The following is a 16,344-nucleotide window of genomic DNA, read 5'->3' as shown; positions in this document are numbered from 1 at the left end:
ATGCAACATTTTTTGGACCCCCAAGTATATAAGTTTTTGGCACCCCAATTTATTCTGTTTAAAGTTTTAATGTACCACTGGTCAGCGGTGCGCTGATTTTATTCCGGATTCAAATAATGAACAAATCCTACTTCCAGTCGTTGGGGAAAATTAAACACTATTGACTATATTTGTGCAGAACTGCTAGTTTAGGAATCAATCAAATTAATCATTTCGAAAATCAATAAAACGGTTATTTTGATCTCCTACTAACAGACATTCAGGGAAATTTATGTGTGTCAGAATTAATGAATCCCGTATGGAAAAACGAAACATTCACAGCATTCGAATACTCTTTGTTTGTTTACGAATATCAAAAACCCAGCGACTGTGACTTTGAACTTTGACAAGATAAGACATAAGCTAAGTAGATTTTACTGAAAGCAGAAAAAATAGACCTGTGCGCCGATTGAAGTTTCACCGGTGGCGGCGTGATAGAGCATTTTCACTCAGCGGTGGCGGCGTGGCAGCGTCACACCGTTAGTGATCGGAGGCAGTGACGGCGCGGCGGCGTTGGTCGGCGTGAAACAGTTTCAAGTGCCAACATTTCCCCGAAGTTTCTTCAGAAGTTTTTTAATGAACTCCTCAGGAAGCTCCTCAACAGGCTCGTTAGGAACTTCATCAAGAAATTCGTTTGGACATTCCTCTAGATATTCCTCCGGAAGTACCTCTGGTAAGTTGTAACCAGTGGTTCCAAATTGAACTTGCAGCTTCCGCCGCAAGGTATATTTTGGTCACTTGCAAAACCACCGTGTACTCCGACACCCGGTAACTCACGTTACAGCGGTTTGAGCGTGGGCAAAAGATGAGAGCCCACCCTAGTTCTCTCACTTGCCAGTAGATGGAACCGGAAGTGTTGCCAAAATGAGTGGTAGCTTCGGCAATGATCGTTACCCTCGTCGTAATTTCTCGATCTGCTGAGCTCAGCTATTAGCCAAGGGAGATTATTCGGTCCGTGACTACAAGCGGGAGTAGTAGTGCGCGCCGTGTTTTTACCAATATTTCATAAAAGTTAGTGACGTTTAAAGTCACATGTGGTGTATAAACTATAAGTTGTGCTTGTTCTTTTCAGGAAAGATAAAAAACTAAAGTCATTAGCTAAAAGGCTTAGTTAATAGTAGTAGCAAATAGTGGTGGCACGAAATTAGTACGGAATAGATTATAGAGGTAGGAGTGTTTAAGCAGAACAAAAACCCAGTGTATTTGAATTATATACACTCAACAAAAAGGTAATTAGTCTTTAGACAATCGAATATTTAATAGGAGAGCCAAAAAGGGGCGTCACATGGGGTCTAATCACGTGGGCAGGTCCTAGTGGACCTTTTTCTGCTCTTCTATTCCTTGGCGTATACAGGTGGTGATTTGGCATTCCCCAGGGCGAAAGTTGGACCGATTCCCTAACCAGCGCACGCAAATTCCCGCCGCATACGATAGTTCCGGACCGAATTGGGGTCATTCAAACATCGCCGGCGTTCCGATCGAGCCACGTGGATAGGTTCCGCCATTGTGAAACGAGCCGGACCGCACCTTTGTTCCGAACCGTCGGCCATGGCTTTCGCCAAGCGTTTACCGTCGTCGAACCCCACGCCAGCTCGCCGAAGTCAGTCCGGAAACAGTCAGCGTACACCACAAGCCAGGGTGCTTCGTCCAAGATCAAGCCGGGGACCGTCGCCAACGCCACAAGCCAGCCCATACCACCAGGAAGTCAATTCGGGAATCGTCACCGAACACGGCCAGCCAGCTCGTTCCGTCAAAAGTCGAGCTTGCCCGCCGCCGACGAAGAAGTCCCGCTCGTACCGTCCGAAATCGAGCCTAAACCGTCACCGAACATCGGAATTTCGCCCACCGTCAAGCCCTAGCGCCTCTGCCAAGCCGAAGCCTCCTCGTACCGTCCAACATCGAGTCGAACCCGTCACCGAGCATCGGAATTTCGCCCACCGTCAAGCCCTAGCGCCTCTGCCAAGCCGAAGCCTCCTCGTACCGTCCAACATCGAGTCGAACCCGTCGCCGAACATCGGAATTTCGTCCCACTTCAAGCCCGCGCGCCTCCACCAAGCTGGAAGCTTCTTGCGCCATCCGAACCTGGGCCTATATAGTTGTTATCCGGTGCACCAGAAGCCGAGAAGCGGTGCAACCGTCATCCCACCTGCTAGCGGCCAACCCTGTCGATCACGGAGGGATAAGGTGTCGGTATCCCGTGAGTCGGTCGTTACGCTCAAATGCCGCACAGAGAATTAATGCCCCTATCGAAGACATCGCTACTGTCAACGGAGCCACATCGACGAGGTCCATCGGCCGTCGCCAGCTAGAGCCCCAAAGGCCAAACCGCAAGTACCCCAAGCATGTTGTGACGTCACTGATTAGAAACGCCCAGGTCGGGGCAATAAATAGTATGTAAAATTATATACCGTTGAGTAGCGCTTTTCCTTAAGAGCAAGCATTCCCTTGGTTAGTACACCACAGTTTTCCACTCTTATCGACCTCTTTCCGGACTCAAAAGGAGTCACCAAGCCTCGCCCGTTGTGGTCTGAGCGAATTCTCTCCCGGGGACAGCTTTTGAGCTCCCTTTTCTACGACGTTGTTTGTCAATATTTCCACTTTGTTCCATTGATTGGCAAGTGTCGCGAAACACACAGAGGTGTGTATGCTCCTGCTGAAGGTGAGTTTCTTTGGTGAGTGGTAGGTATTACGGTCAGAAGAGTAATTGACCCTGTAATTGTCTCGTTTCCTAGCTCCGGTAGCTAGCGGGTAACAAAGTTCCTCCAGGAATTCCTCTGGAAGTTTCTCCAGTAGTTCCTCCGAAAGTTCCTCCAGGAATTCCTCTGGAAGTTCCTCCATTAATTCCTCCGGAAGTTCCTCCAAGAATTCCTCCGGAAGTTCTTCCAAGAATTCCTCCGGAAGTGCCTCCAGGAATTCTTCTGGAAGTTTCTTCAGGAATTCCTCTGGAAATTCCTCCAGGAATTCCTCCGGAAGTTCCTCTAGGAATTCCTCCGGAAGTTCCTCCAGGAATTCCTCCGGAAGTTCCTCTAGAAATTCCTCCGGAAGCTCCTCCAGGAATTCCCCCGGAAGTTCCTCCAGGAATTCCTCCGGAAGTTCCTCAGGGAATCCTCCGGGAGGTCCTCCAAGAATTCCTCAAGAAGTTCCTCCAGGAATTCCTCCGGAAGTTCCTCCAGGAATTCCTCCGGAAGTTCCTCCAGGAATTCCTCCGGAAGTTCCTCCAGGAATTCCTCCGGAAGTTCCTCCAGGAATTCCTCCGGAAGTTCCTCCAGGAATTCCTCCGGAAGTTCCTCCAGGAATTCCTCCGGAAGTTCCTCCAGGAATTCCTCGGAAGTTCCTCCAGGAATTCCTCCGGAAGTTCCTCCAGGAATTCCTCCGGAAGTTCCTCCAGGAATTCCTCCGGAAGTTCCTCCAGGAATTCCTCCGGAAGTTCCTCCAGGAATTCCTCGGAAGTTCCTCCAGGAATTCCTCCGGAAGTTCCTCAGGAATTCCTCGGAAGTTCCTCCAGCAATCTCTCCGGAAGTTCCTTCAGGAATTCCTTCGGAAGTTCGTCCTGGAAGTTCTCCCAATGTTCCTCGAGGAATTCCGCCTGAACTTCCGACCGGAATTCCTCCGGAAGTTCCTTCAGGAATTCCTCCGGAAGTTCCTTCCAGGAATTCCTCCGGAAGTTCCTCCAGGAATTCCTCCGGAAGTTCCTCCAGGAATTCCTCCGGAAGTTCCTCCAGGAATTCCTCCGAAGTTCCTCCAGGAATTCCTCCGGAAGTTCCTCCAGGAATTCCTCCGGAAGTTCCTCCAGGAATTCCTCCGGAAGTTCCTCCAGGAATTCCTCCGGAAGTTCCTCCAGGAATTCCTCCGGAAGTTCCTCCAGGAATTCCTCCGGAAGTTCCTCCAGGAATTCCTCCGGAAATTTCTCCAGGAATTCCTCCGGAAGTTCCTCCTGGAATTCATCGGAAGTTCCTCCAGGAATTCCTCCGGAAGTTCCTCCAGGAATTCCTCCGGAAGTTCCTCCAGGAATTCCTCCGGAAGTTCCTCCAGGAATTCCTCCGGAAGTTCCTCCAGGAATTCCTCGGAAGGTCCTCCAGGAATTCCTCCGGAAGTTCCTCCAGGAATTCCTCCGGAAGTTCCTCCAGGAATTCCTCCGGAAGTTCCTCCAGGAATTCCTCGGAAGTTCCTCCAGGAATTCCTCCGGAAGTTCCTCCAGGAATTCCTCCGGAAGTTCCTCCAGGAATTCCTCCGGAAGTTCCTCCAGGAATTCCTCCGGAAGTTCCTCCAGGAATTCCTCCGGAAGTTCCTCCAGGAATTCCTCCGGAAGTTCCTCCAGGAATTCCTCCGGAAGTTCCTCCAGGAATTCCTCCGGAAGTTCCTCCAGGAATTCCTCCGGAAGTTTCTCCGGAAGTTCCTCCAGGAATTCCTCCGGAAGTTCCTCCGGAAGTTCCTCCAGGAATTCCTCCGGAAGTTCCTCCAGGAATTCCTCCGGAAGTTCCTCCAGGAATTCCTCCGGAAGTTCCTCCAGGAATTCCTCCGGAAGTTCCTCCAGGAATTCCTCCGGAAGTTCCTCCAGGAATTCCTCCGGAAGTTCCTCCGGAAGTTCCTCCAGGAATTCCTCCGGAAGTTCCTCCAGGAATTCCTCCGGAAGTTCCTCCAGGAATTCCTCCGGAAGTTCCTCCAGGAATTCCTCCGGAAGTTCCTCCAGGAATTCCTCCGAAGTTCCTCCAAGAACTCCTCCGGGAGTTCCTCCAGGACTTCCTCCGGCAGTGCCTCCAGGACTTCCTCCGGAAGTTCCTCCAGGAATTCCTCCGGAAGTTCCTCCAGGAATTCCTCCGGAAGTTCCTCCAGGAATTCCTCCGGAAGTTCCTCCAGGAATTCCTCCGGAAGTTCCTCCAGGAATTCCTCCGGAAGTTCCTCCAGGAATTCCTCGGAAGTTCCTCCAGGAATTCCTCCGGAAGTTCCTCCAGGAATTCCTCCGGAAGTTCCTCCAGGAATTCCTCCGGAAGTTCCTCCAGGAATTCCTCCGGAAGTTCCTCCAGGAATTCCTCCGGAAGTTCCTCCAGGAATTCCTCCGGAAGTTCCTCCAGGAATTCCTCCGGAAGTTCCTCAGGAATTCCTCCGGAAGTTCCTCCAGGAATTCCTCCGGAAGTTCCTCCAGGAATTCCTCCGGAAGTTCCTCCAGGAATTCCTCGGAAGTTCCTCCAGGAATTCCTCCGGAAGTTCCTCCAGGAATTCCTCCGGAAGTTCCTCCAGGAATTCCTCCGGAAGTTCCTCCAGGAATTCCTCCGGAAGTTCCTCCAGGAATTCCTCCGGAAGTTCCTCCAGGAATTCCTCCGGAAGTTCCTCCAGGAATTCCCCCGGAAGTTCCTCCAGGAATTCCCCCGGAAGTTCCTCCAGGAATTCCTCGGAAGTTCCTCAGGAATTCCTCCGGAAGTTCCTCCAGGAATTCCTCCGGAAGCTCCTTCAGGAATTCCTCCGGAAGTTCCTCCATGAACTCCCCCGGAAGTTCCTCCAGGAATTCCTCCGGAAGTTCCTCCAGGAATTCTTCGGAAGTTCCTCCAGGAATTCCTCCGGAAGTTCCTCCAGGAATTCCTCCGGAAGTTCCTCCAGGAATTCCTCCGGAAGTTCCTCCAGGAATTCCTCCGGAAGTTCCTCCAGGAATTCCCTCGGAAGTTCCTCAAGGAATACCTCCGGAAGTACCTCCAGGAATTCCTCCGGAAGTTCCTCCAGGAATTCCCTCGGAAGTTCCTCCAGGAATTCCTCCGGAAGTTCCTCCAGGAATTCCTCCGGAAGTTCCTCCAGGAATTCCTCCGGAAGTTCCTCTGGAAATTCCTGCTGGAATTCCTCCGGAAGTTCCTCCAGGAATTCCTCCGGAAGTTCCTCCAGGAATTCCTCCGGAATTCCTCCGGAAGTTCCTCCAGGAATTCCTCCGGAAGTTCCTCCAGGAATTCCTCCGGAAGTTCCTCCAGGAATTCCTCCGGAAGTTCCTCCAGGAATTCCTCCGGAAGTTCCTCCAGGAATTCCTCCGGAAGTTCCTCCAGGAATTCCTCCGGAAGTTCCACCAGAATTCCTCCGGAAGTTCCTCCAGGAATTCCTCGGAAGTTCCTCCAGGAATTCCTCCGGAAGTTCCTCCAGGAATTCCTCCGGAAGTTCCTCCAGGAATTCCTCCGGAAGTTCCTCCAGGAATTCCTCCGGAAGTTCCTCCAGGAATTCCTCCGGAAGTTCCTCCAGGAATTCCTCCGGAAGTTCCTCCAGGAATTCCTCCGGAAGTTCCTCCAGGAATTCCTCGGAAGTTCCTCCAGGAATTCCTCCGGAAGTTCCTCCAGGAATTCCTCCGGAAGTTCCTCCAGGAATTCCTCCGGAAGTTCCTCCAGGAATTCCTCCGGAAGTTCCTCCAGGAATTCCTCCGGAAGTTCCTCCAGGAATTCCTCCGGAAGTTCCTCCAGGAATTCCTCCGGAAGTTCCTCCAGGAATTCCTCCGGAAGTTCCTCCAGGAATTCCTCCGGAAGTTCCTCCAGCACTTCCTCCGAGAGTTCCTCCCGGACTTCCTCCGGAAGTTCCCCCAGGAATTCCTCCGGAAGTTCCTCCAGGAATTCCTCCGGAAGTTCCTCCAGGAATTCCTCCGGAAGTTCCTCCAGGAATTCCTCCGGAAGTTCCTCCAGGAATTCCTCCGGAAGTTCCTCCAGGAATTCCTCCGAAGTTCTTCCAGGAATTCCTCCGGAAGTTCTTCCAGGAATTCCTCCGGAAGTTCCTCCAGGAATTCCTCGGAAGCTCCTCCAGGAATTCCCCTGAAAGTTCCTTCAGGAATACCTCCGGAAGCTCCTCCAGGATTTTCTTTGGAAGTTCTTCCAAGAATTCATCCGATAGTTCTTCCAGGAATTCCTCCCGAAGTTCCTCCAGAAAATTCTTCGGATGTTCCTCCAGGAATTTCTCCGGAAGTTCCTCCAGGAATTCCTCCGGAAGTTCCTCCAGGAATTCCTCCGGAAGTTCCTCCAGGAATTCCTCCGGAAGTTCCTCCAGGAATTCCTCCGGAAGTTCCTCCAGGAATTCCTCCGGAAGTTCCTCCAGGAATTCCTCCGGAAGTTCTCCAGGAACTCCTGCTGCAGTTTCTCCAGGAATTCTTCCGGAAGTTCCTCCAGGAATTCCTCCGGAAGTTCCCCCAGGAATTCCTCCGGAAGTTCCTCCAGGAATTCCTCCGGAAGTTCCTCCAGGAATTCCTCCTGTAGTTTCTCCAGGAATTCCTCCGGATGTTCCTCCAGGAATTCTTCCGGAAGTTATTCCAGGAATTCCTCCGGAAGTTCCTCCGGAAGTTCCTCCAGGAATTCCAACGGAAGTTCTTCCAGGAATTCCTCCTGAAGTTTTTCCAGGAATAGCACCAGAAATTCCTTCAGAAATTCCTCCGGGAGTTCTTCTTAGAATCCTTCTGGAAGCTTTTCCAAGACTTCCTCCGAAAGTTTCTTCAATAGTTCTTCCTGAGATTCCTAAAAAAAATCATTCAAATTTATTCAGTCTCAGGAAGATTATTCAAGTAATTTTTCTGAAGTTCCTCCAGGAACTCTTCCTTATGTTCCTCCAAGAATTAATTTGGAAGTTCCTCCACGAATTATTCTGGAAGTTTCTCCAGGAATTCCTCGGAAGGTTGCTTCAAGAATTCTTTCCGGAACTCCTAACAAATTTCATTCGAATTCCTCCAGTAATTCCTCAGGAAGCTTCTTCAAGAATTCCTTCGGAAGTTCCTCTAAGAGTTCCTCCAAAAGTTTTTTCAGGAGTTCCTTCAGAAGTTCCTCCAGGTATTCCTCCTGAATTTCCTCCATGATTTTCTTCAGAAGTTTTTGCAAGAATTCTTTCGAAATTTCCACCACAACTCCACAACTTTAGTTGTTATGTTCCCCCAGGATTTCTTCGAGAAGTTGAAAGAAGTTTGAAAAGTTCCTCTTTGTATTCTTCCCGGAACTCCGTCAACCGTCTAGACGCATGGGCTATTCCTGGAGTTGCCCCAGGAATTCCTCCGGAAGTTCCTCCAGGAATTCCTCCGGAAGTTCCTCCAGGAATTCCTCCGGAAGTTCCTCCAGGAATTCCTCCGGAAGTTCCTCCAGGAATTCCTCCGGAAGTTCCTCCAGGAATTCCTCCGGAAGTTCCTCCAGGAATTCCTCCGGAAGTTCCTCCAGGAATTCCTCCGGAAGTTCCTCCAGGAATTCCTCCGGAAGTTCCTCCAGGAATTCCTCCTGAAGTTCCTCCAGGAATCCCTCCGGAAGTTCCTCCAGGAATTCCTCCGGAAGTTCCTCCAGGAATTCCTCCGGAAGTTGCTCCAGGAATTCCTCCGGAAGTTCCTCCAGGAATTCCTCCGGAAGTTGCTCCAGGAATTCCTCCGGAAGTTCCTCCAGGAATTCCTCCGGAAGTTCCTCCAGGAATTCCTCCGGAAGTTCCTCCAGGAATTCCTCCGGAAGTTCCTCCAGGAATTCCTCCGGAAGTTCCTCCAGGAATTCCTCCGGAAGTTCCTCCAGGAATTCCTCCGGAAGTTCCTCCAGGAATTCCTCCCTCCAGGAATTCCTCCGGAAGTTCTTCCAGGAATTCCTCCGGAAGTTCTTCCAGGAATTCCTCCGGAAGTTCTTCCAGGAATTCCTCCGGAAGTTCCTCCAGGAATTCCTCCGGAAGTTCCTCCAGGAATTCCTCCGGAAGTTCCTCCAGGAATTCCTCCGGAAGTTCCTCCAGGAATTCCTCCGGAAGTTCCTCCAGGAATTCCTCCGGAAGTTCCTCCAGGAATTCCTCCGGAAGTTCCTCCAGGAATTCCTCCGGAAGTTCCTCCAGGAATTCCTCCGGAAGTTCTCCAGGAACTCCTGCTGCAGTTTCTCCAGAAATTCTTCCGGAAGTTCCTCCAGGAATTCCTCCGGAAGTTCCCCCAGGAATTCCTCCGGAAGTTCCTCCAGGAATTCCTCCGGAAGTTCCTCCAGGAATTCCTCCTGTAGTTTCTCCAGAAATTCCTCCGGAAGCTGCTCCAGGAATTCCTCCGGAAGTACCTCCAGGAATTCCTCCGGAAGTTCCTCCAGAAATTCCTCCGGAAGTTCCTCTAGGAATTCCTCCAGAAGTTCTTCCTGGAATTGCTTCAGAAGTTTTTCCAGGAATAGCACCAGAAGTTCCTTCAGAAATTCCTCCGGGAGTTTCTCCAAGAATCCTTCGGGAAGCTTTTCCAAGACTTCCTCCGAAAGTTTCTCCAATAGTTCTTCCTGAGATTCCTAAAAAAAAATTCATTCAAATTTATCCAGTCTGAGGAAGATTATTCAAGTAATTTTTCTAAAGTTCTTCCAGGAACTCCTCCTTATTTTCCTTCAGGAATTAATTTGGAAGTTCCTCCACGAATTATTCAGGAAGTTTCTCCAGGAATTCCTCGGAAGGTTCCTTCATGAACTTTTTCCGGAACAAATTTCTTTCGAATTCCTCCAATAGTTTCTCAGGAAGCTTCTTGAAGAATTCCTTCGGAAGTTCCTCTAAGAGTTCCTCTGAAAGTTTCTTCAGGAGTTCTTTCAGAAGTTCCTCCAGGTATTCCTCCTGAATTTCCTCCATGATTTTCTTCAGAAGTTTCTGCAAGAATTCTTTAGAAATTTCCACCAAACTTTAGTTGTTATGTTCCCTCAGAAATTCTTCGAGAAGCTTCTCCAGGAATTTCTTGAAAAGTACCTCCTTGTATTCTTCCCGGAATTCCGTCAACCGTCTAGACGCATGGGCTATGGAGTGTTGGTTCGATTCCCGCCCGGTGTCCCTGTCTTTTTTTAAGTTCCATTGAAATTCTTCAGGAAATTTATTTGAGATGTTCTCTGGAAGTTTCTCCAGGAATTCCTTCGGAAGTTCCTCAGGGAGTTCTTCTCAAAGTCCCTCGCTTAATTCAGGTAATTTCGAGCAGACAATGTCATTGACGACGGGATTTCGAAATTTATTGGGAAATACTTACTCAATCAATCTCAGTTCCCTCCATGATTTTTCGAAGTTGTTTGTGATTTTTCAACTAAGTATTTAACCGAAATAGGTGACACAGCTCTTTTATATTTTAGATATGATCACATGATCACAGTCAAGACCAGATGATCCCATCCTACACACTCGAGAGGTTTCCTTTAATTGATTATTGTGGGCTTCGATTTTTTCTTATCAGATTGACGCACCTCTCGGCGGAACATGCACTGGGTGTTGTAAGTGTTTTTGTTAGAAATAAGATGTGTTGTAATGGACTTGTAAATAAATGTAAAGGCGTAAAAGTCGTGTTGAGTTTGAACCCTGAGGAATACCACCCGAAATCCACATATTCAATGGCTAATTAGCCACCCTAGTAGCCAAACATTTTTGCACCTCAGTAGGATTGCTTTTATGCCACCAAAATAAACAGTCCACATCGGAGGCGGAATCAGCTCTCAAACACAGTTAACAGCTACACCTTGCTGACAAAATTTTTTGGATCTTAGTAAAACGAAACGAAATTCATGAACTCAGATTTCGTTTCGAATCACCTGAAATTTATTAAGATCTATTTTCACAGATTTGCTATTTGCCATTCTTGAAACATGCTCAGCAAATCGCATCCTTCCTGCATCAGTCAATTTTTGAATACTGGGTTCGCCATAAAATTGGGCGAGCTCGTAATTCATTCTTCGCCACCACACACTGTCACACGCTTTCTTATCGTCAAAGATAACATTTAGCGCGCTTCGCCCGAAACTCTAATTACACTATCCAACAAAATTGAACTTTTTTTCGCTCCCTTCAACAATTTTTAATGTACTCAATAGATTTTTTTACGCTGAATTCAGGTACGTATTCAGATTTTCTGTAACACGTCCAGTTTTTGAGAAAAACGCATTTTAATTAATTAATTAATTGCAAATCCTTCTCGAGCATCCTTTTCCACCTCGAAGGTAGGCATCCTATAAAAAAGCTTTAGTGTACGAGAAAGGCTAAAAATATTGACATTCGAAATATGAGAACTCTTGAAGCTTTGGAAAGCATTGGCTCATTAATTATAGTAATTCAAAACCCAATCAAATCGATATACATAGTTCCAAATATTTGGGTTTGGATACAATCGACAAATTTATTAATTGAATTATTATAATTATTATAAATCATATCAGCGAAGATATACATTGTGGGGTTCTGATTGGTCGAGTATCTTCATGGCAATATGAGTCCATTGGTTACATCGATCTGAAAGTTATTAAAGCCCTTTAGCCTAATCAGCAGCAAGCCACATGCAGATAGCAATCTGCTGAAACGCTCCTAATTAAGTTAGCTGCAAAAAGAAAACAATTAAATTTCAACTTAATTCTCAAAACGCCATTGCTTCGAGCGTACTTTCCCACGGTTCGCTCACCGAATCAGCTCGTCCGGATCTTCCTTTCCCTTCGGACTCCATGCATGTCGATGTCAGTCACCGAGGTCCGCCTGTTAATCAGTTGGCCGAGCTTACGGCGAGGCAGGTAGCTCTGTCCGTGCAGCGGAGACCCGGACTCAATGCGACTGATAAGCTACACACAGCCCCCGCAACGGCGTGTAAACAACGCAATCTCCAAATCATTCCCTCCAACAACGGCCCGGCTGCGTGTATGACCAACAAACAAAACGTCAAAACGATAAATTTCGCTCACGCACGTACCATAAAACAATCCAACATCAATCACCATTTTACGCGCCTCGCAAAGAGAAGCTCCGTTCCCGTCTCGGCTCAGAGGCCTATAGCTATGGAATATTTCGAAGGGCTTAGCCAGTGAAGCTTCGGGTAATGCCACCAGTCAGTCAACCGAACGATTCGCACAATTGAGTCCACTCGGCGTAATTACTTTTTTCATGAAACAAACAGCTTTTTGTTTTCCCATATATTATTATACCGGTCGGTACACCTGACACTACATCATAGAGGAAAAAAGTTCACTGTTGACGGCGTCCGGACCGCGCGAACAACCGATAATTTGCCCCGGCAGCAGCCGCTAGGTCGTAGTTTAACTGAATGAAACTATTAACACCTACATCCGCCCGGGTTCCATCCGGTGGCTCTATGCGCTCTCGAAGGGCGCGCAGCCCAATCCCGAAACCTGGCCAATCAATCACATTTCGAGTCCGGCAGCACGGCCAGCCACCAACTGGGCAAGAGGCAGCTATAAATTGTAATCTCGCACGTGAAAATGCAAATATTTATTGAATTCATTAATTAAACACAGTGTAGTCACTTATCGTCATCGATATGGTTGTTTCCGAGGCGTGTGTGTATGAAAATTGAATATTAATTGTTTATTTCTTTGTTTGCATTTTTATATCTCTACTTTTTATACTCCACTCTGTCAGAACCACTGGCAACCGGTTTGTGATCAACTTTTGATGAAATGTCGCTTTATGGTTCTTAGGATTGTATGAAGATTTGTATGACATATATCTAAAGGTATGAAGAAATTGAAATACTGTACCAAAAAAGAAGGTTTGTGTCTTGTTTGTGTGACTAAACATGACTAAGGAAGTATCACTACTAGGTTGATTAATTTGGATTTTGTTCTGTCAAATTTCAGCACGTTTTGCTCTGTGCTGAGTCAAGCATTTTTTTACAATACCTACACTTCTTCTTTTTCTTCAATGGCTCTACATTCTAACGACCGACTGGAACTTGGCCTGCTTTTCAATTTAGTATTCTATTAGCATTTCTTTAGTTATTAGACAGTTTGCATCTGCCACCGGGCACGCAGATTGTCGATGGACAGCAAAGGTATTTCATTTGATTTATTTAGTTTACATCTAAACAGATAACACTGAATCAACAACTTGACGCTACAATACACGATTCGAGGTCGCATCTCTCCATCCTCGAATGGCTTCACGCTCGCCGTCGTTTTGCACCTGGTCTGCTCACCTCGCTCGCTGCGCTCCACGCTGTCTCGTACCTACCGGATCGCAAGCGAACACCATCTTCGCAGGGTTGCTGTCCGGCATCCTGCCCATTGTACCCTTCCGGCTTCAGCTACCTTCACCTCGAAGGTATCCTTGTCTATCGTAACACTGCTTCTCAGGCGGGCCCTGTCACGCTCGATTCCGCCCACAAGCATGTACTTTGTCTTCGATGCATTCACCATCAGTCCAACTTTTGTTGATTCGCTTTTCAGGCGGGTGTAGTGTTCTGCCACCTTTTCAAATGTTCGGCCGACAATGTCCATGTCATCCGCGAAACAAATAAATTGACTGGATCTGTTGAAAATCGTACCCCGGCTTTTTTTCCAGGCTCTCAACGTGACACTTTTTAGCGCAATGTTGAACAACAAGCACGAAAGTCCATCACCTTGTCATAGTCCCCAGCACGATTCGAACGAACTGGAGTGTTCGTCCGAAATCTTCACACAGTTTTGCACACCATCCGCCGTTGCTTTGATCAGTCTGGTAAGCTTCACAGGGAAGCTGTTCTAGTCCATAATTTTCCATAGATCTACGTGGTCTATACTGTCGTATGCCGCCTTGAAAACAATTAGCAGTTGGTGCGTTGGGACCTGGTATTCGCGGCAGTTTTAAAGGATTTGCCGTACAGTAACGATCTGGACCGTTGTGGAGCGGATAACTTACCACGAACTCATTCACTAATGGTGACAGACGACGGAAGATGATCTGGGATATCACTTGGTAGGCGGCATTAAGGATGGTGATCGCTCGAAAGTTCTCACACTCCAGCTTGTCGCCTTTCTTGTAGATGAGGCAAATGACCGCTTCCTTCCACTCCTCCGGTAGCTGTTCAGTTTCCCAGATTCTGACTATCAGATTGTGCAGGCAAGTGGCCAGCTTTTCCGGGCCCATCTTGATGAGCTCAGCTCCGATACCATCCTTTATTGGTCTTGAGCTGTTGGATGGCATCCTTAACTTTCCTCAAGGTGGGTGCTGGTTTGATTCCATCGTTCGCTGAACTGACGTAGTTATCTCCTCCTCTGCCTTAACTTTCACTGCCTGTACTCGCAGCGCCATTTAAGTGTTCCTCGCAGTGCTGTGTTCCACCTTTCGATCACCACACGTCCGTCAAGATGCTCCCATCCTAATCCCGCCACATTTAACCGCCACATTAGGCTCGCTGCACGAAGCCTTTGCGGGATGCGTTGAGCTCCTGATAGAACTTGTGTGTTTCTTGAGAACGGCATAGCTGTTCCATCTTCTCGCACTCCGCTTCTTCCAGGCGGCGTTTCTTCTCCTGAAAAAGGTGGGTCTGCTGTCTCCGGTTAATATAACGTGCCACGTTCTGTCGGGTATCTTGCTGCAGCGCTACCGCCCGCGCTGCATCCTTTTCCTCCAGAATATATCTGCACTCTTCGTCGAACCAATTGCTGTTGACCTTGTCCCGCATACTCGACGTTATTCTCCGCTGCGTCATTAATGGCTGCCTTGACTGTATTCCAGCGAGCTCACACTCTTCCGGTAACGCTGCCTGGAGATGCTGCGCGTATGCAGTGGCGACACCAGGTTACTTCAGTCGCTTTAAGTCGTACCTCGGTAGTTGTCGGTATCGAACATTGTTGATGACGGATAGTTTTGGACGCAGTTTAATAATCACCAGATAGTGGACAGAGTCGATGAACGAGGCTTATTATTTTTATAAATCTTTCAAGTTGCCAAATGCAGTACTTTTGCGCTTAGAACAACAAAATCTGGTAAAAATCATTTGCTTTTGAGCAGAGTTATACAATATCTAAGTTGAAACAAAAAAACTGCTGTTATTCGAAATGGCTTTCAAATGAATGAACTTACATTTGTAACTGAGATGAAGTTGTGAGAAGCTAATCAGAGAGATGCAGGAGAATTAGTACAGATCGTGAATGCCAACTTTTCAACAAAACAACACTAAAAACTTCAATCGGTTGCAAAGCCTTGAAACGCAAACATCTATCCTGTATATGATGGGGTGTTAGCAGCTAAACACTGCTGTTGTCCAGCAGACAAGTGCTACACAATAACAGATACTGAAATTGATGCATATTACTTTAGTCGGCACTTGACATTACTTCTGACTGAAGAACAAAACAAATGACGAGATACTCCATGTAGAAATGACATTTAATGACATTTAATCGTCATGATATTGATGAATTTGCGTCAATTTGCCCCGGAAATAGTTTACTTGAGTTTAAAGTAAAACTAACTCAAAACTAACTAACAGCGATAACTCATTTTGTAAAGAGATAGATGTTTACTATATCTGTTGGCTTACAGGTGAATTTCACGTGAAGTTTTCGGACTTCTATGTAGCAACTCCTTAGGGGGCCCTCCTTAGATTTGGGTACGACGCGCGGCTACAAAGCAAGACCATGCTGAGGGTGGCTGGGTTCGATTCCCGGCGCCGGTGTAGGCAATTTTCGGTTTGGAAATTGTCTCGACTTCCCTGGGCATAAAAGTATTATCGTGTTAGCCTCATGATATACGAATGCAAAAATGGTAACCTGGCTTAGAAACCTCGCGGTTAATAACTGTAGAAGTGCTTAATGAAGACTAAGCTGCGAGGCGGCTCTGTCCCAGTGTGGGGATGTAATTCCAATAAGATGAAGAAGAAGAAGTAGAAGATATAGCAACCCCTATTTTACTCTTGGTTTTGCTTTAAGCTGCAATTATAAGTTTATTTTAGAGGTGTTTTAGTCAAATGAATCAGATTACTTACAAATTTAGTCCAATTATACAATGATATTCGCTGTGTGATTATTCGTCTTGTTTACTTGTTGTTATGTTTGTATACCTAATTAATACTGTACTTACTTAGTATAAGATCAAATGGTGTTTTAAGCAAAATTATTAGAAATAATGCGATATTTTTAATTATTATCAATTTTCAACTGCACGTTTCTCTGCATGTTAATATACTACAGCAGTCTTGTTTATCGTGCTTGCTCGCTGTTGTTGTCGACTGACAGATCGGTTCAGTGAAACATCTTTCATGCCGTTAACGAGTGACGACATGGAGTTACAATACAGAAGGTAAGCAGTATCGCCAACAATATCTATTCCGTAAAAATGTGCTTTTTGTACAAACAAGTATGTGGGAAATCATAAAAAATGTAGAAATAATGTAATTGTGCACAATTTAAAAATAAGCTATCAAAAGTTTCGAGCGAAATAGACTTTATGTTCGGAAAATTTACCCAATCTTAGCTCTATTTATCTGTACAATTTGAAGCATAGTCGTCTTCGGACCACCGTGTATCTCGAGCAAATGATGCGCCTCAAAACGAACACCACGATGGATAGTCGACACGCACACCAGGTGGAAACCGCTTACTATTATGTTAAGCAACCGGAAGGAATGCGTATTCCGCGAAAATACGCCCG

The 16,344-nt window shown here is 46.9% G+C and overlaps 1 protein-coding gene across 1 annotated transcript; it reads left to right on the top strand.

The window, feature by feature from the left end:
- Positions 1-1,004: 1,004 nt before the first annotated feature.
- Positions 1,005-2,277, top strand: LOC134209516 (serine/arginine repetitive matrix protein 1-like). Its single transcript, XM_062685497.1, has 2 exons — positions 1,005-1,206; positions 1,355-2,277. Exon 2 carries the CDS (start codon positions 1,588-1,590, stop codon positions 2,275-2,277), a length of 690 nt encoding a protein of 229 aa, XP_062541481.1. The 5' UTR covers positions 1,005-1,206; positions 1,355-1,587.
- The last annotated feature ends 14,067 nt before the right edge of the window (positions 2,278-16,344 follow it).

Source organism: Armigeres subalbatus, chromosome 2, assembly GCF_024139115.2.
Source record: "Armigeres subalbatus isolate Guangzhou_Male chromosome 2, GZ_Asu_2, whole genome shotgun sequence".
NCBI lineage: Eukaryota > Metazoa > Arthropoda > Insecta > Diptera > Culicidae > Armigeres > Armigeres subalbatus.
This window is presented reverse-complemented; position numbering and strand designations above follow the sequence as displayed.

Coding starts and splice junctions, on each gene's coding strand:
- LOC134209516 (XM_062685497.1), top strand. CDS start 1,588: ATGGCTTTCGCCAAGCGTTTACCGTCGTCGAACCCCACGCCAGCTCGC.